This window comes from Pseudophryne corroboree, chromosome 10 (genome assembly GCF_028390025.1).
Source record: "Pseudophryne corroboree isolate aPseCor3 chromosome 10, aPseCor3.hap2, whole genome shotgun sequence".
NCBI lineage: Eukaryota > Metazoa > Chordata > Amphibia > Anura > Myobatrachidae > Pseudophryne > Pseudophryne corroboree.
The window spans coordinates 253,346,006-253,371,978 of NC_086453.1; the positions used below are offsets into that span (position 1 = coordinate 253,346,006).

At 42.6% G+C, this 25,973-nt stretch overlaps 1 protein-coding gene across 1 annotated transcript in view; it reads right to left on the bottom strand.

Annotated features, from left to right (window-relative positions):
* Positions 1-990: 990 nt before the first annotated feature.
* Positions 991-25,973, bottom strand: part of LOC134965479 (nicotinamide N-methyltransferase-like) — a 75,249-nt gene continuing 50,266 nt past the window's right edge. Inside the window, exon 3 of the mRNA XM_063941891.1 lies at positions 991-1,495. Coding sequence (XP_063797961.1) covers positions 1,075-1,495 — 421 coding nt within the window. The 3' untranslated portion in view covers positions 991-1,074. The remainder of the gene's footprint in view (positions 1,496-25,973) is intronic.

Below are 25,973 nucleotides of genomic sequence, written 5' to 3' on the forward strand. Positions count from 1 at the left end.
ACACCGCAGGCAGCAGTAGGGCAATATTTAGCCTCCCCTCTTATGGAACCTTCTGCAGAATGATGCTGCTGTTACCTCACTGCCTGTCCATCTTGCTGAAGGGATCCAGCCAGCATGATGTGTCTGTGAGTGAAGTACACAGCAGTAACGTTTCATGTGGCTGCTCTGTATGCAGTGTGCAGTGCTGCGTTTGTGCTATGTGTGTGTCCATAGTGCTGGGACCCACACACACATACGCGAGGAGCGTGTGTGTGTGTGTGTGTGTGTGTGTGTGTGTGTGTGTGTGTGTCCCAGCACTATGGATTGCAAGGATTCTTCAGGTATTGGAGGATGCTATGATCAGTGTCACTGTAGTAGCACAGCATTATAATGCTCTGTAGCCACTGGTGTATTTATAATGGGTGCAGTGTGTTCGATGCACATGGGCTCCTGAGTTCAGGGGGGCCCACATCGCACATGCTGCACCCATTTTTTGATACTTACCCCTCTGGAGTCCAACGCCAATGGCAGCACTGCTGCAGAGATCTGTGCATGTGCATTAGTGCTCAGACTCTCTAGAGGGAGGTGGCTGCACACGGGCCTCCTCCTTTATTAAAGCGCACCAATCCTGCGATTCTACTGTAGTGTCATTGCACTTATCATATACTGTATCATTCTCATTGTCCGAAACGCTATTGAACCAACATTGTAACTTTGTTCTTATAAAATCTTTCTTTGCTGGATTCTGCCTACAAATTCATTATTGCATATCTCTAACATAGACTAAATAAATGATTTACCTGTTACCCGCACTGTATCCGACCTGATGATATCCGACCCGTGAACAATATTGTGAGCTGTGAGGTGGTCACAATTGACTGGAAATTAATGTTATTGAGGTTAAAATACTGAAGAAACAAAAAAGACCCAAATGATGTGATATTAGCGGTTTTTATTATTTAAAAAAAAATACAGGTTCAAACCAAATCCAAAACCAAAACACATGAGGAGGTGTTGGCAAAATCAAAACCCAATGACGAATTAGAACCAAAACTAGAAAAAATAGACCGACACACACATCTTGTTGGACTGCGCTCATAGTTTACGGGCTAGAAGGCAGAATACTTCTTTGCTCTCAAACAAATCCTCCGGTTTCCGAATCTCTGTAAAGGTTTTAAACTGTTCAGTTTCACATCCACTCTCAGACACTGCTTCCTTGACAAAATCCTCATTAAGTGACAGAAGTGGAAATTTTGTCTCTCCAACCACATAATATATGGCTTTAAAGTAATCACTTAGAATCAGATGGCCTCCTGGTTTGATTAGAGATACAATATTCTTAAGAGCAGTTTTAAACTCTTTAAAACTTTTGCAAGCACTAGTAAGGCATGCTACGGTGAGCAAGCAGTTCGTCAAAGGAAGGGAATTCGGATGCAGGGGATTGGTTTTAGTGACGTCACACTTCATTAGTGACACTTTTCTCCTTATTTTCTCTGCACTCTCCTCAGGGGTGGTTCTATAAAGGGAATTTGGAAATATATGAATTAGACAATGTACAGTACATCATAACGTAACTCAAATATTCGTTATATTTTCTTATGCCTTGTATTGTTTTATATTACAATCATTTAAAAATATGGGCAACATAATAACACTGTAAAACCTAATACATCAAATAACAAAAAATGATGAAGTTAGAGTGATAGGGCTAAATTACCTTCGGATAACTAGCAATAGTAAATTCAAAGTGACAATTTTTTAAAATACATTTTTTATTGATGTTCTTAGATTAAAGGGAGAGGTCCACGAAAAAGTAATAAGTAACTATAGCAATGGCATGATGTACTGTACAAGCCCCTTACTCATTGCAACCCCACTCCCTGCCCTGCAATCATACGATTCATACAATTAAACCTGAGGAGTGAGGTCACAATAAAGCAAATAGCTGTGTCATCCAACCAACAGCCAGCCCACATGCTATTTTACTGATATGAATTTAAATGACTGATGTACTTCATCTTGAGAATTAGAGATATGCTCGCAGGTAAGACAACCAGTCTGGGAGACTATGCACAGGTCTACAAATGTTCCCGCCCTGGAGCTGCATTTCTCTCCTTCACTCCCGGCCAGCAGCCATCACTGATAGAGCTGTGCTGTTCCTGGGACTGCTGGGGCAAATCCTCCTCTGTAGAACCGCCTGATTGCCAGTGCTGTGCTTCCTACAGGACACTTAAGTATTCTACCTGTCACTGGGACTGTGTTAGTTAAGAAAGAGTACATACATTCAGGGTTGTGTGGTACAATCACCCTGTGATATACATCCAGTAGTTACTGTGATTTGTTATATCTATTGTTAACACATATAGCCATACTGAGTATTACTTTGTATTGCTAGTCCAGTGCAGTTTTATGATGCATAATTTCTGCATGGTACGCTTGTGTGTGTGTGCATGTAGCTGCTGCGTGGTTGCCTTATTAAAGGGTATTTCACTCAATGGGCTACTCCTATATTGCTATACCTGAGGGGGCTAAGTGTATCAGGTTTCTTTATGTATAATATAGGATTGTATCACAAGATTACTTGCTGTGTGTTTTTACTTGTGATTGATAGTCACTCTATATATCTCTTGAACTCCCAGGTCGTGTTATCATAGTCACACTTCGCCGAGTGTTCTTGCTAGGTATATTGCTGCTACATCTAGTACCAGGTTGCCCTATATTGTACACATTGTTATGTCTGCTACATGTGGTAACGACGCTGGGGCTTCTCCCACTTTGCGTGGTAGTGAGGCCACAGACGTGATGGAGGAAAATATGGCAGCTGAGAGTTCAGGTTCAGGGGGTTCCTTACCTCCCAGAGGGTCGGTAGCACCTGGGGCATCACAGGACCCACCCTGGGGTACGTTTTCCACGCTGTTAAACACACTTTTAACTAAATTGGCGCCCCCTTGGGGACCACCTGTGCCAATGCAGCAGTTTATGGTCCCTGCTAATAATCTGCCATGGGCAGATCAAATCTCCACTAAGTTACAGCATTTGAACCGGTCACTGACTAAATCTAAGTTTCACTCTCGCCCGCCTAAGAGTAAGTCATCTTCTAAATGGGCCATTGCCTCCTCCCAATCCACTGCTATCCCAGACACGTCCTCTGAGGAGGATGGTGCATATACTGATCCACAGACACTGACTCAGATGTTTCTGATGGGGAAGGGAATTCAATGGTGGATGTCCCAGATTTGATTGAGGCTATTCGGCTCATTCTTCAGGTGTCTGATGATCCTGAGCCTGAGGCTGTCTCTAAGAAACCGGATAGGTTTAAACGTAAGAAGGTGGTTAACCAAGTTTTACCTCACTCTGACCATCTGGTTGACATACGTCAGGAATCCTGGGAAAATCCAGGAACAAAATTCACACGAATAAGAGACTGTTGGCTCACTATCCTCTCCCAGTGTAGGTATGTAAAAATTGGGAAACTCCTCCGCCTGTTGATTCTCATGTGGCACGCATTGTAGTTTCCTCGGCACTGCCAGTAACTACCGTCACCTCTCTGAAGGAACCGACGGATAGACATGTGGAGGGTTGTTTAAAAGCGATTTACACCCTAACGGGGGCTGTGCATAGGCCGACCATTGCAGCGACATGGGCTGCTGAAGCTGTTGAGGCGTGGGCTCAGGAGCTTGAGGCGGAACTGCCTTCCAGCGCATCTGTGCATGCTCGACAATGTCTCTCCTATATTACCATGGCTTCTCTGTACCTTAAGGAGGCGGCCTCCAATGCCGGAGTGCTGGCGGCCAAGGCGCTACTACGTCCATCTTGGCCAGACGTATCCTTTGGTTGAGATCCTGGTCGGTGGATATGGATTCCAAGAAAACCCTGGAGGTGCTTCCTTTCAAGGGAGACATTCTCTTTGGAGAAGACCTCAATAAGATTGTGGCTGCTAAAACAGCTTGCCTACCTAGTATGGCTCCTTCCGCACAGAAGGCTAAAAGTACTTTCCCTCGGCCCTTTCGTCCTCCAGGTAAAGGAAAAGGTCAGGCGTACCCAAAGCAAACTCGTGCTTCCAGACCTGCCAAGCCCAGGCCTAAGCGAGCCTGGGCTGCCCGTCAGCCTGCTTCCAAAACTGACAAGCCTGCTGCATGATGGGGTGGGCCTCCCTCTGGGGGATCCCAGGGTGGGGGGCCGACTTCTAGGTTTTGCCCAGGAATGGTTGAAGACCACTTCGGATACCTGGGTAAAGGAAGTCGACACTCGAGGTTATGACATACCCTTCAAGAATCGTCCCCCTCATTGATTTTGCCTGACAGAAGTTCCTCTGGACCTGACAAAAGCAAACCCTCTGCATTCGGTGGTACATTCCCTCCTGACCACAGGTGTGGTGGTACAAGTGCCTCTGGCTCAGAGAGGCAAGGGGTACTATTCACCGCTGTTTCTAATCCCTTAGCCGAACGGGTCCTCGCGGCCCATTCTCAATCTGAAGTCCTTAAACAAGTTTGTGCGGGTCTCCAAGTTTCGTATGGAAACTCTTTTCTCTATTGTTCTGGCCTTGGAGCCTGGGGACTATATGGTCTCCCTGGACATACAGGATGCCTACCTGCATATTCACGGTGGGCAACCTTCATTACCAATTTTGGGCGATACCCTTTGGTTTGACAACGGCTCCCCGAGTTTTCACCAAAGTAATGGCGGTCATGACGGCTTCACTTCGCCGTCGAGGGGTCAGGATACTACCGTACCTAGATGATTTGTTGATCCTGGCAAATGCCCCAGAACTTCTCCTGTGTCATCTCGATCTGACGGTCCAGTGCATGAAAGCCCACGGGTGGCTGATCAACAGTAAAAAATCCTCCCGGGTTCCTGCTCAGAGCATGGTACACCTGGGAGCGTTATTGTACACTTGCAACCAGCGGTTGTTCTTGTCTCAGGAGAAAGTCCTGAAACTTCAGGACAAGATCCGATGCTTCCTATCCCGTCCGCAAGTGTCGATTCATTCGGCGATGCAAGTGCTAGGTCTCATGGTGTCGGCTTTCGACATGGTGGAGTATGCTCAAATCCATTCTCGCCCTCTGCAGAAATTGATTCTGTCCAAGTGGGATGGCCTGCCTCACCGTATCAGATCTCACATGATCTCCCTATCTCTGGAGGTCCGCCTGTCACTGAGCTGGTGGCTTCAGAACCAACGATTGAGCAGGGGCCGTCCCTTCTTGATATCCAACTGGGTCCTGCTGATGATGGATGCCAGTCTGAGAGGTTGGGGTGCGGTGCTAGAACAACACTCTCTACAGGGTCGGTTGACCAAGGAGGAGTCTCTACTCCCGATAAACATTCTGGAACTGTGGGCAGTGTTCAATGCGTTGACAATGGCCCAGCATCTCATACAGAACAGACCTGTTCAAGTACAGTCGGACAACGCCACCACTGTAGAGTACATCAATCATCAAGGCGGCACTCAAAGCCGCATGGCAATGAGGGAAGTATCAAGGATTCTTCAGTGGACAGAACGCCATCTGCCGGCCACATCAGCAGTGTTCATTCCCGGCGTTCTGAACTGGGAAGCGGACTATCTCAGTCGTCAGGAGGTACATGCTGGAGAATGGAGCCTACATCCAGAAGTGTTTCAACTTCTCGTGGACAAGTGGGGCCTTCCAGATGTGGACCTGATGGCATCTCGACACAATCACAAGGTTCCAGTCTTCGGAACAAGGGATCCTCAAGCAGCGTTCGTGGATGTTCTGTCAATCCCGTGGAAGTTTCGGCTGCCATATGTGTTCCCTCCGGTGTCACTCCTGCCCAGAGTAATATGGAAGTTCAAACATGAAGGGGGAAACCTACTTCTGGTAGCTCCAGCGTGGCCCAGGCGGCACTGGTTCTCCAATCTACAGGGCCTCTCGTTGGATTGTCCCCTTCTACTTCCACAATGTCCAGACCTCCTCGTTCAGGGCCCTTGTGTTTACCAGCATTTGGCCCGTCTGGCTTTGACGGCATGGCTCTTGAGGCTTCCATCCTGAGGGCCAAGAGTTTTTCTGAGACGGTCGTTCAAACTATGTGGAAGGCCCGTAAGCCGGCTTCTGCTCGGATCTACCATAGGGTCTGGAATGCTTACTTTACTTGGTGTGCGTCTCACAAGCATGACGTTTTCAAGTTTAGTACAGCCAAACTATTGGATTTTCTACAATAGGGCCTGGACTTAGGACTTCGTCTGGCCTCCCTCAAGGTTCACATCTCTGCCTTGTAGGTTTGGTTTCAGAGAAAGATTGCTACCCTCTTAATTCCTAATTCTAAGTAGCCCTATTGGGACGTACTTATCAATATTTTCATGACCACTCCTCGGTCCCATTAATACAGATATTCTGTACTGGTCAGGGGAAATGAGGGAAAGACAATTAAGTGTCTACAACCTTTCCAGTCACCTATTGTGAAAAAATAGACCAGAACATTTTAATTTTTCGCTCATAATATCTTTATTTCACATGGATCATTTATATGGGTAATTACGTTTTAAACTTTAACATTAAAAATTATGTTTTAAACATTTCCTTTCATATATCATAGGAATTTTCCTCCATTTCTAAAGAGAGCGCCCACACAAGAGCCTTCTTTCTCTCCCCTTTAATAGTACATGTACTTCCTGGCTCTGGGCGCACCACCAACTAGGACAGTGTTAATAAAAAAAGAAAAAATGATAGTTTTTTCTTCCCAATTTCTAAGGGTTTAATTGTCCGATTTTGGTTTTCACAATTATTACTGTATCAATTTGACCGGTGCCCGATCGCCCTTTGTCTAGTCACAAAGATTGCTACCCTACCTGATGTCCATACATTCACTCAGGGCGTGCTGCGGATTCCGCCTCCTTATGTGCCACCTGTGGCCCCTTGGGACTTGTCGGTGGTTTTGGAAGGCTTGCAGGAGTCTCCGTTTGAGCCTCTTGCCTCTGCTGACCTTAAGTGGCTTCTTACTGGTGATTGCTTCAGCTAGAAGGGTATCGGACTTGGGTGCCTACTCCTGTAAGTCTCCCTATTTGATTTTTCACCGTGACCGGGCGGTTCTTAGAACGCTGCCAGGTTATTTACCTAAGGTGGTGTCTTCTTTCCACCTTAACCAGGAGATTGTGGTTCCGGCCTTTAATTCTCCTGAGTTGGATGTAGTACGGGCTCTCCGTATCTATGTGAAGAGAACATCCTCCATTAGGAAATCTGATTCTCTTTTCGTGTTATTTGGTTTTCACAAACGTGGCTGGCCTGCTTCCAAGCAGACCCTGGCCAGATGGATTAGAATGGTGATTGCACATGCTTATGTACAGGCTGGTCATCTGGTTCATGCTACCATTAAAGTCCATTCTACTCAGTCGGTTGGACCTTCTTGGGTTGCGACCCTTGAACAATTGTGCAAGGCAGCAATGTGGTCTTCCGGGAACACGTTTGTAAGGTTCTGTGCCTTCGATACCGCCGCTTCCCAGGGTTCTCATCCATAAGGAACTGCTTTAGGACATCCCCAATGTGAATCCTTGTGGAGCCCAGTGTACCCCGCAGCAGAAAACGAGATTTATGGTAAGAGCTTACTGTTGTTAAATCTCTTTCTGCGAGGTGCACTGGGCTTTACAAGGCACTTACCCTGACGCACTTAGCTTCTTTGGGTTGGTATGACATAGCCGCTTACACCATCTCCTGTGGTGAGTGTGTGGTGTGATTTGCTACGAGTGTTTGTCGTCTCTTGTACCTGCTACTGCATTGGGCTGGTTAATGAAACTGAGCTCCTGTGCATGAGGGCGGGGTTATAGAGGAGGCGGCGCTGTGAGTCTTGGGAACAGACAAAAGCTTTGAGCCTGTTGGTGCCTCGGATCAAGATCCTACTCTACACCCGATGTGAATCTTTGTGGAGCCCAGTGTACCTCGCAGAAAGAGATTTAACAACGGTAAGTTCTTACCATAAATCTTGTTTTCATCATTGCCTATATGTAGTGCTACTATTGATTCTCTATCTATTATTGTGATATGCTTGCATTAAGGCTGAGAATGGGGATAGGTAAAATATATCTGTGCTCCTGCCATAAGTTTTGAGAATGTCACATTTATATTTGGTTTACCGCTATAACAAAGGTGCATCCTACATGGCATAGTCTTGGAAAGCTGAATGACCTTGTTGCAGATTTGAGCAATTTTTATTTTGGGAATTTTGAGCTAGAACTCACTGTGCAAGTATATGGATTTATCACTGTGTTCAATCTGTTCCCACACCCAGGCTGAAAATGGGACAGGAATTATTGAGCTAATGTTTTGATTATTTATTTGTGGTTACTATGTCTAGCTCACTATTGACAGTAGAAACAAAGTTGCATGAGACACATGTTTATTTAGCCTTATGATACAGTAGCCAACCTGAATTATTCATCTGTAATAGCTACTGCATTCAGCTTACTGTTGATACCAGCAACAAATTTGCACTGGACTTATGTGCTTGGATAGCTGAAGGATATTATAAGCAAATCTAAATGTTTTTTTCTTTGGAAATGTTATTATATAAAGAATTTATCAAAGGATACTGAACCTAGTTTTCAAATAATTCACCTTCTTGCTTTTTGACTCAGAGTACACTCTAGCCTTGAATAGTAGTGGTAAACATTTATATATTATGAATGCATGCTGAACGAAACGCTCTGCAGGGAGCTGCTAGTATCAGGTTTCTCAATGAGATCAGAATTAAGGGCCCTACACACTGGCCGAATTTTTGAAAGATATGAACGATCTCGTTCATAAATGAACGAGAACTCGTTCATATCTTTCAGTGTGGAGACTCCAGTGATGAACGATGCGCGGCCCCGCGCTCGTTCATCGCTGGTCTCCCGTCGGCTGTGCATGCAGGCCAATATGGACGATCTCGTCCATATTTGCCTGCACTTCAATGCAGCCGCGTGACGGGGGGAGTGAAGAAACTTCACTCCCCCCGTCACTGCCCCCCCGCCGCCGGGTCGCTCGTCGGCCGTATCCGCCGTCGGGCAGCTCGGCGTCGGGTCGGCCAGTGAGTAGGGCCCTTTAGTCATATAGAATCTCAAAGATTTGAAATTAGATAATCGAAACTGATACATCACTGTTAATCTCTTTTTATATTTTCACCTTGCTGACACAATTAATGAAATAGTTTTGCTCTTATTTCATGTATAACAAAGGAACACAATAATCTTTCAATTATGAAAACATTATAGGGCGATATCAATATTTTAGTTTAAATTGTTAATTATTTCCAGGCAGTCAAATGACTGTTTCATATTATGCCTGTTAAAAAACATTATTTTAGAATAATACAAATAAAAGTTAAGTTTTAACTTATTCACTAAATCATATCAAAAGAGTGCGCCACACTTTAAGCCTTCTTTAGCTGTAAACCCATAAGTGGTTTCCCCTAACCCTACAAATACAATTAGAGATGTGCACCATACCATTTTTTGGTGGATTTGGCTCTGAATCATCGTCAGGCTTTAGATTTGGATTTGCCAAACCGCCGTGACTGGTTTTTTATTTGGATTTGGATGGTTTTTTAAATTCATCCGGTTTTGGATTTGGATTTACCAAGCCACTGTAACTGGTTCTGGATTTGGATTTTTTATTAAATTGTGAACATAAGCTAAAATCAAATAATTTGAGCCTTTTTTTGTTCCTAGAGTAGTATTAACCTCAATAACATTAAACTCAGTCATTTCCAGTCCATTTTAAAAAGAAATGAGCGGGTTCAGGTTTTACTCGGCTTTACTTGGTTTTACCTGGATTTACTCGGTTCTCAAAATGGTATCTTATTGGCTCACGGATATCTCGTGTTTTGGATAGCCAATAAGATGCCGTTTTGAGAACCAAGTAAATTCGAGTAAAACCCGAACCAGCTCATCTCTAATTTTAAACCACCTCACATCTTACGATATTGTCTTCACCATTATTGGGCAAAGGCTGCAGTGACCTAGTTTGTTACTAAATGACAAATCAGCGGCACAAACACATGGTAGTTTACAGCACATCTATGAAACATTGCCACACAGCAGTGGCAGAAATGAAAGTGGGTGCAAGATGGAATTGTGTTTGGGACCTCCCGCCCACCCACCCTTATGTTGGATATTAAAAAGGACATGCACATTTTAACAAACCATTTTAACATACAAATTTCAGTGACAGGGACTGCCACTTTTGTGGCTGAAGTGCTTGGTTTGTTTGAGAGAAAAAAAGCTACCAATCAACTTAAGGCAACAGCTCTACAGTGGCACAATTTCATTGTCATTGCATCCTCACCCTCATTAGTGTGTACATCATACTCATCATGAGAGGCAGAAAAAGATGCCACACTGACAGTTGCAGAACCACCACTGAGCCTTTCATGCCACTGTGTGTGGTGAATGGCATGTTGGAAATGTTATGTTTTTCTGCACTAAACCTTCCCTTTATAAGAGGTGTCTTTTTTTTTAACACTGTATATTGGGTTTTTGATTTTAGATGCCCTGACTTGCTATGCTTTATAGTATCGGCTTTAGTAGATGGTGTTGCTGCACTAGCGTCGTCTTCATGACTGGTGGCAGCAGCTGCTGCATGAGTATTTGGGTGCTCTTCTCTAAACTGATATCCATTTTTCAAGTCACAGATCACTGTGTGGATCACAGGGCTTATAGATGCACATGAACAAAGCACACTTCAGTGTAGCACACCAACCAGTAAAAAAAATAATAGATATATTATATATTGTTTTTCTATTTTAAAACTTGCAGCTTGGTTTGAACTGTGTGTATCACAGGGTTTATAGATGCATTTCAGAAAAGCGCGCTTGAGTAAAACACATCAACCAGTACAAAAACAATAGATATGTATTTTTTATTTTCTCTTTTTAAACTTGCAGCTTGGTTTAAACTGCTCGGACCCCAGGATGTAGAGATTCACGTGAACAACGCACACTAGGGTAAAGCTTACCAATACCAACCTGTAAGTTGTACAGAAAAAGAAAGTCCCGCACCAGACCTATTCTCATAAATGTAAATTTATGGGATGTAGTCTCATACTTTTGTGTATAATGCACACGTATCTGTAGACTGGTGCTACCCACTAATCCTAATATATATGCAAAAAAGAAGACAGAAGAAACAGTGATCAGTTTTTATGGGTGCACTCACTCCCATAAACACAAAATATTGTTATTACTGTACTAGGCGATTCATCGCGCCCTACGGGCGCTCTTCACACCGTCGTTTGTGGCTACGCCCCGTTAACCCCTGCACGCCTTTGAACATATGCAGGCCGGTAGAGAACAGATGCAGAAATGCAGGGCAGTATAGAGGGCATACAGAAATGGGGTCCGGTTGAGAAAAGATAGAGAGGAGTAGGGGGAAGGGAATGTACAGAAACGCTGTGCGATGGGTAAAGGATAGGGAGAAGCAGGGTGGTAGGGAGAGGATATAAAGAGAGGCAAGGTGTTACAAAATACCGATGCAAAAGGTTACGACCCGTTAACCCCTGCACGGGCTTCAGCTAGTGGGTAAATATTGCAAGGGGGAAGGGCATGCGATTGTCAAGGGGGCGTAGGCCTTTGTAAGGGCGTGAAGAGTGGCCGCAGGGCACAATAAATAACATAGTGTAGTATATACAGGGCCGGCGCTACCATTAGGCAGCTTTAGGCAGCTGCCTATGAGCGCCGGCCACTGGAGGGCGGCACAACACGATGATTAGAAAATGCTTTCATAAATATTCCCTCCGCCTCAGCTCACCCGAGCTAGAGATGAGGAGCAGGGATGTCGTTTGCCGCCCACTGGTGAGTGCAACCCATGATGCCCAGCACCCCCCCCCCCCGCAAATTGCAGACTCACATGATGGCTGCACCCCCCGCAAATTGCGGACTCGGCATTATGCACGCACCGGTCCCGCCCCGCAAATTGCAGACTGGCCCGATGCCCGCACCCACCCCTCCACGGATTGTGGACTTGGCGTGATGCCCACATCCCTCCTTCCACCCCGCGAATTGCGGACTCAGGTGGTGCAGGCTCCCGCCGCCCGCATATTACTACTAGCCCCCCCTCCCCTCCACAGACTGAGAGGCTATGCTCCCGCGTGTTAGCCCCCGCAATTGCGGACTCTTGCACTTTGGCTGCCCCCCGTTGCCGCCAGTGCAGGTTCGGTTCCTGGCACCCACATGTGACTCCCAGCCAGCCCCACAGCGACATACTCCCACAGGTTGCCTGCTGATTCCCCCTGCTATGAGTGCAGGCTCCAATCTGTTACTCACCACATCCCCCCCCATCCTGCCGCGAGCGCAGTCTCCAGCATGTTGCTATCCCCACACTAGAGATTTCAGACTCTCATGTTAACTGCCCCCTCTGGCACCATACCCCCACCCCACATATGTTAGCAGCCCCCCACAACGATTGAATCCCTCATATTACATCTCAACCCCCTCCTGCAATTACACCCCCCACCCTGCGATCGCATACCCAGCATATATTCTTCCCCCTATGCTATATTTAGCGGCGTATCTGCATATCAGGGTGGAGATAATTTACCTGTGTGCATATATAGATGAGACTGCATACATCATGTAAATGTATATACATATTGTCAAAGTAAAAAAATTTCATGATCAATATGCCTTGTACTAACCCCTCATGCACATGCACGCTGCTCGTGCACTTGGTCCCCCGTACGTACACATCCCCGCAGGTTGCGTAGGGGATGCACCAGCGTCTCGTGCGCATAAGATTTGTATTTACGGCGGAGTTTGTGAGCGTGTAGCGTGCAACTCGATCGTAGCATATTTAACCCAAATAGTGCATTTTGTAGTTAATATTCCCCTAGACCATGTCAGCGAGTATGATTAGTTTAAACAGTTCCTGGACAGAGAGATTCCTCTTTGCATGATAGGAAGGGTCAGATAAAGGTTGAAAGGTGATGTCTAGTATCCAGCTGTAGGGTATTTTGAGAGTAACATTCCGGTGTTAGGAGAAGATTGCATGTTCCTGCGTATAGTTATGTGCAAAAGTAGAATATGAACATTGACTGTGTTTACTGTGTATTGTGTATGCGGGGGGGGGGGGAATCCAGAGGATACCACCCACTAGAGCAGTTGGGGAAAGACACAGCCCACCTTTTCAAATCCACCTATGACCTCTCCTGTAATGTAAATGAACATCTCTGTGTCCAATAGACAAAGGGATTACAGTGACCATTGTATTGTTTTGGATGAAGTGAATAAATAGAGCCTGCAGCAGGGTTGGTCACACAAGACTCTGAAGGCTTTCTCCCTGATAGCTGAGGACTGAATTCAGGATGCGCTTGCGAAATATTCTCACGTATGTATATTCTCTGTAGCCATTATTCTCCATTATTCTGTTTAGATTTACTTGTTAGCCTGTAGTGTATAAACTGTACTGTTTTTACCTTTTATTGGAATCAATCCACAGAGGCCTTAGAATCCTGTGGTTTCAAATACAAATCAGTGTTGTGTTTTCACTTTCCTGCATAGGCTGTTAAAGTGGTTTAACCTGTTTAAAGTGTATAAGCATTGTTAAGGTGTATGCACTGCGGATACTTTGTATAACCAGCGATAGTTAAGGTTTAAAGGTATTAACATCGTTGCAGTGCTTTGCTGTTAAGGTTTAAAGTACAAGCATATCATTACATTGTTTCATTAATAAGGTTTACAGTATTTCAATCAGTATGCGTACGTGCCGCGTGTACGTTGTACCCACGGCACGGCATCTGATATGCTAAGTGCGTATCAAATACATTACTCAGTACGCAAATAGCGTACTTAGTCCGTAGTGTGTGTAATAAGTCTAGCGGCCATAGCGGCTCCACGGTAACAGTGTATAGCTTTATGTTTTAAGATAATAATTGACATTATCAATATATATATATATATATATATGTAAATGTATATATATATATATATATATATACTATACCATGTATATTCCTGCACTCACATCAGTACTATAAACAACAGTAGGGTGCTCCCTAGTGGAAATCTCCCCAAACAGGGTAGATCCACAATATTTAACCCAAAGTCCAACAATATGGAGGTGCACTCATCAGGTTCAAACAGTCAACGGTTCTGGTTTATTCATAACAGCTTTATTGCAGTGTATATTCGGCTCAATTAGTCGACGTTTCGATCCTAATTCGTGGATCTTTCTCAAGACAAGCTTCGATTTTTATACAGTTTTTGAAAGCATCATACATTGATTACTACAAAAGACAAAAGACAATAGATAGAGTAATTCTCTTAAAGGAACAAACACAAAACATATATATATATATATAGACTGCCACACTCCACCAGTATTTGATTATAAGGGTCTCTCAGACACCCATCGTGATTCGAATGTAATCTCGCACCTATGTCTATATTGGCCAAACGTGCTCACCAGTCCCACGTCCAGAAAAATAAAACACCAATGTGAACTAGGACATTTCTCTTATACGTATAATGGCTGTGGTAACAGAACAACATCCACTTACTCAGGGAATCAATGTCTCTTGTTCAGACAATGAACGTGCTGTATGGATGGGTCAGACTTAGTACTAACAGGTTTCTGTGGGAGTAAATAGATATTTACATATAGACATGCATACATATATGGATGCATATGTGCACTCACATATATACACAACAGCATGTGTATGGTCACTTATTCAATAAACTTCAATAAATCCCCTCGTTCCAGTACCACCAGTGTGACAACTTAAATTGCAATACTTACTGGTGTGCTTACTTAGCCACACAACCTCCGAGCAACTCTGACAACATAGGAGATCACTGTAAGGATAGTTTACATAGTTCATCCTCCAATAATCAAAATAATATAGATCTACCAACTGCTCATGCTGATGTAATAACAGTACTCACCCACTCTACAGGAGATGCTGACACCTTCTACAGCCACAACTGTAACTAGCAAACTGACAGGACTTTTATACCCCTTACCCCGGAAGTGCAGGGACGGCCTCAAATGCGTCCCCCTCCTCGATTTTCTTACCTATATACTTTCACCCCCTACATGCTTATTGCCGTGTGGATAGATAAACTAATAGGTTAGCAGTCAGGGCCATCCGCGTCGCTGAGTTCGGCTCAGTGTGATAATTACTTTTACAGCGCCGCTGGTGGAACGCATATGCGTTCCACAGCTCGATTTCTGGAAATGCCTAGTTCATGCAAATAACTCTTAACGGTGGCCACAATGGGCCAAGCTGAAAACTCGTTTTCCTTCTACAGGCTCTATAAACATGAGGCTTATGTTACCCAGGGGACGTATAAGCTAATTCATTCTTCTGGCTCACCTTGTTGAGCTCAATGATGGGAGGACAATTCAGTGTCCATGGAGCATCTAATAGAAGGATTTCTTTAACACTTCTTATTGACTATGTACACTCTAATCTTGCACACTCATGCAATATTGGGGTTGGGGCAAGTATGTTTACAAATATCAGTCTACTGGTCAGTCTATACTGGTGCTATCTCTCTTGGCCAAATAATATCTCGATATCCATATGGCCCGGTACTTTTAATGGAGTGTGGCAGTCTTAATTAAACAGACTTAGTTAAACTAAACATTTATTAAAAAATATACATTAGTATATAGAAACATAGAAAATACATGTATTGACAAAGGTCATAGCGACACAAGACGAAATACCCAAGTTTCATATCACAATAGAGGAAACTTCTTAAAATATTGGACTCAAGCTACACTAAGGTAACTAAATGAACCCTATCAGGGTATCTGATGTATTCTACAATTATTTATGTCGGCTTAGGTAAATCCATATTGTGTCGCCAATGGCCTCATTAGTGGTACATCCTATCTGCTAAATCACAGGGCACTGTATTCTACCTATTAATGGAAATTATTGGATAGATGGCCTTTAACTGAAAATTCATAAAAAGACATTCATCGCAGAGTGCTCATTAAGGCCTTTAGGTGAGACAGTATTTAGATGTGAAATCCAAAAACTTTCTCTTTTACGTAGGACTAAAGCACGATCACCCCCATTGGGTAAGGGCGGAACCCAATCAATTAATCTGCATTTTAGATTGGCTACCTGGTGTCCTCTTTGTAGGTAATGTCTGGCTACCGGCTTGTCTGTGGTACCTGTTTGTATTGCTGTTCTGATAGACAGCCGATGGTTTGCCATCCTATCCCGAAAACATCGGGTTGTAAGCCCTACATAGCATAGTCCACAGGGACATATAAGTGTATATACCACAAAGTCTAGTCTACAATGTAAATGGTACTTTATCTTAATCTTCTTCCCTGAATGTGGATGGGGAAAGGTAGAGCCGGTCAATAAAGATCTACAGGTAGTGCACTTCCCACAAGAGAAACAACCAGGTTTACTGCTCATAATCTGCAGGAAATTTTGTTTGGTTTCAGGCTCCATTGTGGGCCTCATAAGCATTTGTTTGAGGTTGGGTCCTCTTTTGTAGGCCATCATAGGGGGATCCATGTATGTAAAGGGTAACTTTTGGTCAGTTTTTAATACTGGCCAGTGTTTGCGCAATGTCTTACGCGTAAAATGTGCGTAGTTATCAAACTTGGTGGTAAAAACCATTCTATTCTCATTGCTGGCTGCCTTAGGCTCAGTCCTACTGTATATTTTTCTGGCTTTTCGAAGACTGTTGCTGATCATTTTAGTTGAATACCCTCTCTGGCTGAATCGCTGTTTCATCTCTACCAGTTGCTCCTCCCTTATATTTGCCTCATTGTTAATGCGCATCACTCGTAAGAACTGCGAAATAGGCAAATTGGATTTTAACGATGGGGGATGAAAACTGCTGGTCAACAACGTAGTGTTCCTATCAGTAGGTTTCCTATAGACTGATGTTACAAAAGCTTGATCCACAATGGATACCTGTACATCAAGGAAATGTATTGAATCATAGGAACTTTCATGAGTGAATTTTACAGGGCTCTGAAGTAAGTTGATGTCGTTCACCATCTCAACAAACGATTCCTGTGTATCCTTCCATATAAGGAAGACATCATCAATGAATCTTTTGTAAAAGGATATTTTAGATCCATATACCGGTAAGATGTATGTCTCCTCAAATTTAGCCATATATAAATTTGCATATGCAGGCGCCAGGTTGGAGCCCATGGCCGTACCTGATACCTGGAGGTAGTATGAATCCTTATACCTGAAATGGTTCTGACTCAATACAAGATTGGTGAGTTCCAATACATATTCAGTTGGTACCTCTCCTTCTCGTTTTCCTCTGAGCGTCTCTCTAATAGCTTCTAATCCATCATTATGTGGTATGATAGTGTACAGTGACTGTACATCCATGGTGGCCAGAAGGCACTTGTCTCTGGGAGCACCATGTAATCCAAGTTGGATAAGGAAATCACTCGTATCCCGTATATAACTACGGCATTCACATACAAATGGCTGAAGTATATAGTCAACCCACTTGGCAATGGGCTGTAACAATGAACCCTCAGCCGCTATTATAGGTCGCCCAGGTGGTTTGGTCATTGTTTTATGGATTTTTGGAGTAGTATAGATGATTGGGCATTTAGGTTCATCTACACTTAAAAATTCAAAAAGATCCTGATCAATCAAATTACTCTCGATGCCTCTCTTTAAGCTCAAGTCAATGGTCTTTTTAATCATGGGGATAGGATTCTTATTAACCCTATTGTACACATTGGTGTCTGCCAGCTGGCGACATATCTCTAGGTCATACTCTACCCAGTCCTGGACCACCACGGCTCCTCCCTTATCCGCTGGTCTTATTACAATTGAGGTATCATCTCTCAGGTTTTTAAGTGCTGTTCTCTCACCAGGGGTCAGATTGTCATAGAGACGTGTTGGCTTAAAATGTTGCACATCATTTTCAACCAGTCTGAGAAAAGTCTTTATGCTAGGATTGTGGGATATAGGATCAAATTTAGAACTTTTTTTAAAAATCTTTCTGTCAGCCACTTTAGGTTGACCAGAGAAGTGTTCCTTCAGTCTAAGATTTCTCCCAAACTTATATTGGTCAATGGTTCCTTGGAATACTTGATGTGAAAAAGTGGGAACAAACGACAATCCTCTAGCAAGAAGACTGACCTCAGACTGATTGAGGCCTCTATGGGATAAGTTGAATACCAGATCTAAGTTTGTTTCCTGCGGCCTCTTCTTTTTACAACCGCCTCTCCGTGTGACTGATCTGTGTTTCGTGAGTTCCCTTGGGCTGGTGGGAGGCCTTTGGGTCCGGTATTTTTGTCTAAAAAATTAGAGGTGTTACCCCGTTGTACATCAGACAAATCGGTGTCTGAGGTTGATATGGAGGAAACAATATCACGAGAGAATGGGGCTTGCCGGCGTTTCCTAAAAAAACGCCCTGATCGATCACCCTGTTGTGTATTACTGTTTCCTAACAACCATCTATATACCATATGATTTTGATAGTCAGCTGTAACTGTGGCTAATTTTTTTCTTTTGAAGGAGGTGAGTTCCTTCTTATAGGTATCGACTTGTGTCTGCAGTCTGTCTACCCAATTATTGGTCTTATCTTCACGTAATGTGGATAGGGAGAGAGTCTCAAATTGCTCAATCTCTATTTTAACCTTTTTAAGTTCGGTTCCCACCTCTTCTATCACTAGTATTAAAAGATCAAGTGAACATTTATTTAGGATAGAACACCACCTGCTGCAAAATACTGGGTTATTCCTACCGATGGTGGGTACATTATTAACCCTAAAACCACGTGGTAATAATTTACGTCTGTGGTATTCAGACAAAAACTGTCCATGTAACAATAGGTCCACCTCCCGCCGTTTTAATCTCAATATCCTATAGAATATGTCTGCTGATGATTCAGCCGGTAACGTTTCAAAATCCAATTTATCAAATAAAACTTTTTCAATATCTTCATCGGTAAAGGAGATAATACCTTGCTCTGCCTGAGATAGAAGGCCTTCATTGAACAGGCATGAGCCTCCTTGGGCCATTACTTACAGTATCTGTGATATACAGAGGATTTTACCACAATACAGAATTACATACAAAGACAACATACAATTTTGTTTTAAAAAAACTTAAAATTCTGTCCAAACAAAAGATTCATTGATGATGTCTTCCTTATATGGAAGGATACACAGGAATCGTTTGTTGAGATGGTGAACGACATCAACTTACTTCAGAGCCCTGTAAAATTCACTCATGAAAGTTCCTATGATTCAATACATTTCCTTGATGTACAGGTATCCATTGTGGATCAAGCTTTTGTAACATCAGTCTATAGGAAACCTACTGATAGGAACACTACGTTGTTGACCAGCAGTTTTCATCCCCCATCGTTAAAATCCAATTTGCCTATTTCGCAGTTCTTACGAGTGATGCGCATTAACAATGAGGCAAATATAAGGGAGGAGCAACTGGTAGAGATGAAACAGCGATTCAGCCAGAGAGGGTATTCAACTAAAATGATCAGCAACAGTCTTCGAAAAGCCAGAAAAATATACAGTAGGACTGAGCCTAAGGCAGCCAGCAATGAGAATAGAATGGTTTTTACCACCAAGTTTGATAACTACGCACATTTTACGCGTAAGACATTGCGCAAACACTGGCCAGTATTAAAAACTGACCAAAAGTTACCCTTTACATACATGGATCCCCCTATGATGGCCTACAAAAGAGGACCCAACCTCAAACAAATGCTTATGAGGCCCACAATGGAGCCTGAAACCAAACAAAATTTCCTGCAGATTATGAGCAGTAAACCTGGTTGTTTCTCTTGTGGGAAGTGCACTACCTGTAGATCTTTATTGACCGGCTCTACCTTTCCCCATCCACATTCAGGGAAGAAGATTAAGATAAAGTACCATTTACATTGTAGACTAGACTTTGTGGTATATACACTTATATGTCCCTGTGGACTATGCTATGTAGGGCTTACAACCCGATGTTTTCGGGATAGGATGGCAAACCATCGGCTGTCTATCAGAACAGCAATACAAACAGGTACCACAGACAAGCCGGTAGCCAGACATTACCTACAAAGAGGACACCAGGTAGCCAATCTAAAATGCAGATTAATTGATTGGGTTCCGCCCTTACCCAATGGGGGTGATCGTGCTTTAGTCCTACGTAAAAGAGAAAGTTTTTGGATTTCACATCTAAATACTGTCTCACCTAAAGGCCTTAATGAGCACTCTGCGATGAATGTCTTTTTATGAATTTTCAGTTAAAGGCCATCTATCCAATAATTTCCATTAATAGGTAGAATACAGTGCCCTGTGATTTAGCAGATAGGATGTACCACTAATGAGGCCATTGGCGACACAATATGGATTTACCTAAGCCGACATAAATAATTGTAGAATACATCAGATACCCTGATAGGGTTCATTTAGTTACCTTAGTGTAGCTTGAGTCCAATATTTTAAGAAGTTTCCTCTATTGTGATATGAAACTTGGGTATTTCGTCTTGTGTCGCTATGACCTTTGTCAATACATGTATTTTCTATGTTTCTATATACTAATGTATATTTTTTAATAAATGTTTAGTTTAACTAAGTCTGTTTAATTAAGACTGCCACACTCCATTAAAAGTACCGGGCCATATGGATATCGAGATATTATTTGGCCAAGAGAGATAGCACCAGTATAGACTGACCAGTAGACTGATATTTGTAAACATACTTGCCCCAACCCCAATATTGCATGAGTGTGCAAGATTAGAGTGTACATAGTCAATAAGAAGTGTTAAAGAAATCCTTCTATTAGATGCTCCATGGACACTGAATTGTCCTCCCATCATTGAGCTCAACAAGGTGAGCCAGAAGAATGAATTAGCTTATACGTCCCCTGGGTAACATAAGCCTCATGTTTATAGAGCCTGTAGAAGGAAAACGAGTTTTCAGCTTGGCCCATTGTGGCCACCGTTAAGAGTTATTTGCATGAACTAGGCATTTCCGGAAATCGAGCTGTGGAACGCATATGCGTTCCACCAGCGGCGCTGTAAAAGTAATTATCACACTGAGCCGAACTCAGCGACGCGGATGGCCCTGACTGCTAACCTATTAGTTTATCTATCCACACGGCAATAAGCATGTAGGGGGTGAAAGTATATAGGTAAGAAAATCGAGGAGGGGGACGCATTTGAGGCCGTCCCTGCACTTCCGGGGTAAGGGGTATAAAAGTCCTGTCAGTTTGCTAGTTACAGTTGTGGCTGTAGAAGGTGTCAGCATCTCCTGTAGAGTGGGTGAGTACTGTTATTACATCAGCATGAGCAGTTGGTAGATCTATATTATTTTGATTATTGGAGGATGAACTATGTAAACTATCCTTACAGTGATCTCCTATGTTGTCAGAGTTGCTCGGAGGTTGTGTGGCTAAGTAAGCACACCAGTAAGTATTGCAATTTAAGTTGTCACACTGGTGGTACTGGAACGAGGGGATTTATTGAAGTTTATTGAATAAGTGACCATACACATGCTGTTGTGTATATATGTGAGTGCACATATGCATCCATATATGTATGCATGTCTATATGTAAATATCTATTTACTCCCACAGAAACCTGTTAGTACTAAGTCTGACCCATCCATACAGCACGTTCATTGTCTGAACAAGAGACATTGATTCCCTGAGTAAGTGGATGTTGTTCTGTTACCACAGCCATTATACGTATAAGAGAAATGTCCTAGTTCACATTGGTGTTTTATTTTTCTGGACGTGGGACTGGTGAGCACGTTTGGCCAATATAGACATAGGTGCGAGATTACATTCGAATCACGATGGGTGTCTGAGAGACCCTTATAATCAAATACTGGTGGAGTGTGGCAGTCTATATATATATATATATGTTTTGTGTTTGTTCCTTTAAGAGAATTACTCTATCTATTGTCTTTTGTCTTTTGTAGTAATCAATGTATGATGCTTTCAAAAACTGTATAAAAATCGAAGCTTGTCTTGAGAAAGATCCACGAATTAGGATCGAAACGTCGACTAATTGAGCCGAATATACACTGCAATAAAGCTGTTATGAATAAACCAGAACCGTTGACTGTTTGAACCTGATGAGTGCACCTCCATATTGTTGGACTTTGGGTTAAATATTGTGGATCTACCCTGTTTGGGGAGATTTCCACTAGGGAGCACCCTACTGTTGTTTATAGTACTGATGTGAGTGCAGGAATATACATGGTATAATATGTATGGCTGCCTTAGTGCATCTATATTTTCCTGACACCTATCACCTTAATATCTACCAATTAAGGAATTGAAACTTAAACATATTTTGTTTGGACAGAATTTTAAGTTTTTTTAAAACAAAATTGTATGTTGTCTTTGTATGTAATTCTGTATTGTGGTAAAATCCTCTGTATATCACAGATACTGTAAGTAATGGCCCAAGGAGGCTCATGCCTGTTCAATGAAGGCCTTCTATCTCAGGCAGAGCAAGGTATTATCTCCTTTACCGATGAAGATATTGAAAAAGTTTTATTTGATAAATTGGATTTTGAAACGTTACCGGCTGAATCATCAGCAGACATATTCTATAGGATATTGAGATTAAAACGGCGGGAGGTGGACCTATTGTTACATGGACAGTTTTTGTCTGAATACCACAGACGTAAATTATTACCACGTGGTTTTAGGGTTAATAATGTACCCACCATCGGTAGGAATAACCCAGTATTTTGCAGCAGGTGGTGTTCTATCCTAAATAAATGTTCACTTGATCTTTTAATACTAGTGATAGAAGAGGTGGGAACCGAACTTAAAAAGGTTAAAATAGAGATTGAGCAATTTGAGACTCTCTCCCTATCCACATTACGTGAAGATAAGACCAATAATTGGGTAGACAGACTGCAGACACAAGTCGATACCTATAAGAAGGAACTCACCTCCTTCAAAAGAAAAAAATTAGCCACAGTTACAGCTGACTATCAAAATCATATGGTATATAGATGGTTGTTAGGAAACAGTAATACACAACAGGGTGATCGATCAGGGCGTTTTTTTAGGAAACGCCGGCAAGCCCCATTCTCTCGTGATATTGTTTCCTCCATATCAACCTCAGACACCGATTTGTCTGATGTACAACGGGGTAACACCTCTAATTTTTTAGACAAAAATACCGGACCCAAAGGCCTCCCACCAGCCCAAGGGAACTCACGAAACACAGATCAGTCACACGGAGAGGCGGTTGTAAAAAGAAGAGGCCGCAGGAAACAAACTTAGATCTGGTATTCAACTTATCCCATAGAGGCCTCAATCAGTCTGAGGTCAGTCTTCTTGCTAGAGGATTGTCGTTTGTTCCCACTTTTTCACATCAAGTATTCCAAGGAACCATTGACCAATATAAGTTTGGGAGAAATCTTAGACTGAAGGAACACTTCTCTGGTCAACCTAAAGTGGCTGACAGAAAGATTTTTAAAAAAAGTTCTAAATTTGATCCTATATCCCACAATCCTAGCATAAAGACTTTTCTCAGACTGGTTGAAAATGATGTGCAACATTTTAAGCCAACACGTCTCTATGACAATCTGACCCCTGGTGAGAGAACAGCACTTAAAAACCTGAGAGATGATACCTCAATTGTAATAAGACCAGCGGATAAGGGAGGAGCCGTGGTGGTCCAGGACTGGGTAGAGTATGACCTAGAGATATGTCGCCAGCTGGCAGACACCAATGTGTACAATAGGGTTAATAAGAATCCTATCCCCATGATTAAAAAGACCATTGACTTGAGCTTAAAGAGAGGCATCGAGAGTAATTTGATTGATCAGGATCTTTTTGAATTTTTAAGTGTAGATGAACCTAAATGCCCAATCATCTATACTACTCCAAAAATCCATAAAACAATGACCAAACCACCTGGGCGACCTATAATAGCGGCTGAGGGTTCATTGTTACAGCCCATTGCCAAGTGGGTTGACTATATACTTCAGCCATTTGTATGTGAATGCCGTAGTTATATACGGGATACGAGTGATTTCCTTATCCAACTTGGATTACATGGTGCTCCCAGAGACAAGTGCCTTCTGGCCACCATGGATGTACAGTCACTGTACACTATCATACCACATAATGATGGATTAGAAGCTATTAGAGAGACGCTCAGAGGAAAACGAGAAGGAGAGGTACCAACTGAATATGTATTGGAACTCACCAATCTTGTATTGAGTCAGAACCATTTCAGGTATAAGGATTCATACTACCTCCAGGTATCAGGTACGGCCATGGGCTCCAACCTGGCGCCTGCATATGCAAATTTATATATGGCTAAATTTGAGGAGACATACATCTTACCGGTATATGGATCTAAAATATCCTTTTACAAAAGATTCATTGATGATGTCTTCCTTATATGGAAGGATACACAGGAATCGTTTGTTGAGATGGTGAACGACATCAACTTACTTCAGAGCCCTGTAAAATTCACTCATGAAAGTTCCTATGATTCAATACATTTCCTTGATGTACAGGTATCCATTGTGGATCAAGCTTTTGTAACATCAGTCTATAGGAAACCTACTGATAGGAACACTACGTTGTTGACCAGCAGTTTTCATCCCCCATCGTTAAAATCCAATTTGCCTATTTCGCAGTTCTTACGAGTGATGCGCATTAACAATGAGGCAAATATAAGGGAGGAGCAACTGGTAGAGATGAAACAGCGATTCAGCCAGAGAGGGTATTCAACTAAAATGATCAGCAACAGTCTTCGAAAAGCCAGAAAAATATACAGTAGGACTGAGCCTAAGGCAGCCAGCAATGAGAATAGAATGGTTTTTACCACCAAGTTTGATAACTACGCACATTTTACGCGTAAGACATTGCGCAAACACTGGCCAGTATTAAAAACTGACCAAAAGTTACCCTTTACATACATGGATCCCCCTATGATGGCCTACAAAAGAGGACCCAACCTCAAACAAATGCTTATGAGGCCCACAATGGAGCCTGAAACCAAACAAAATTTCCTGCAGATTATGAGCAGTAAACCTGGTTGTTTCTCTTGTGGGAAGTGCACTACCTGTAGATCTTTATTGACCGGCTCTACCTTTCCCCATCCACATTCAGGGAAGAAGATTAAGATAAAGTACCATTTACATTGTAGACTAGACTTTGTGGTATATACACTTATATGTCCCTGTGGACTATGCTATGTAGGGCTTACAACCCGATGTTTTCGGGATAGGATGGCAAACCATCGGCTGTCTATCAGAACAGCAATACAAACAGGTACCACAGACAAGCCGGTAGCCAGACATTACCTACAAAGAGGACACCAGGTAGCCAATCTAAAATGCAGATTAATTGATTGGGTTCCGCCCTTACCCAATGGGGGTGATCGTGCTTTAGTCCTACGTAAAAGAGAAAGTTTTTGGATTTCACATCTAAATACTGTCTCACCTAAAGGCCTTAATGAGCACTCTGCGATGAATGTCTTTTTATGAATTTTCAGTTAAAGGCCATCTATCCAATAATTTCCATTAATAGGTAGAATACAGTGCCCTGTGATTTAGCAGATAGGATGTACCACTAATGAGGCCATTGGCGACACAATATGGATTTACCTAAGCCGACATAAATAATTGTAGAATACATCAGATACCCTGATAGGGTTCATTTAGTTACCTTAGTGTAGCTTGAGTCCAATATTTTAAGAAGTTTCCTCTATTGTGATATGAAACTTGGGTATTTCGTCTTGTGTCGCTATGACCTTTGTCAATACATGTATTTTCTATGTTTCTATATACTAATGTATATTTTTTAATAAATGTTTAGTTTAACTAAGTCTGTTTAATTAAGACTGCCACACTCCATTAAAAGTACCGGGCCATATGGATATCGAGATATTATTTGGCCAAGAGAGATAGCACCAGTATAGACTGACCAGTAGACTGATATTTGTAAACATACTTGCCCCAACCCCAATATTGCATGAGTGTGCAAGATTAGAGTGTACATAGTCAATAAGAAGTGTTAAAGAAATCCTTCTATTAGATGCTCCATGGACACTGAATTGTCCTCCCA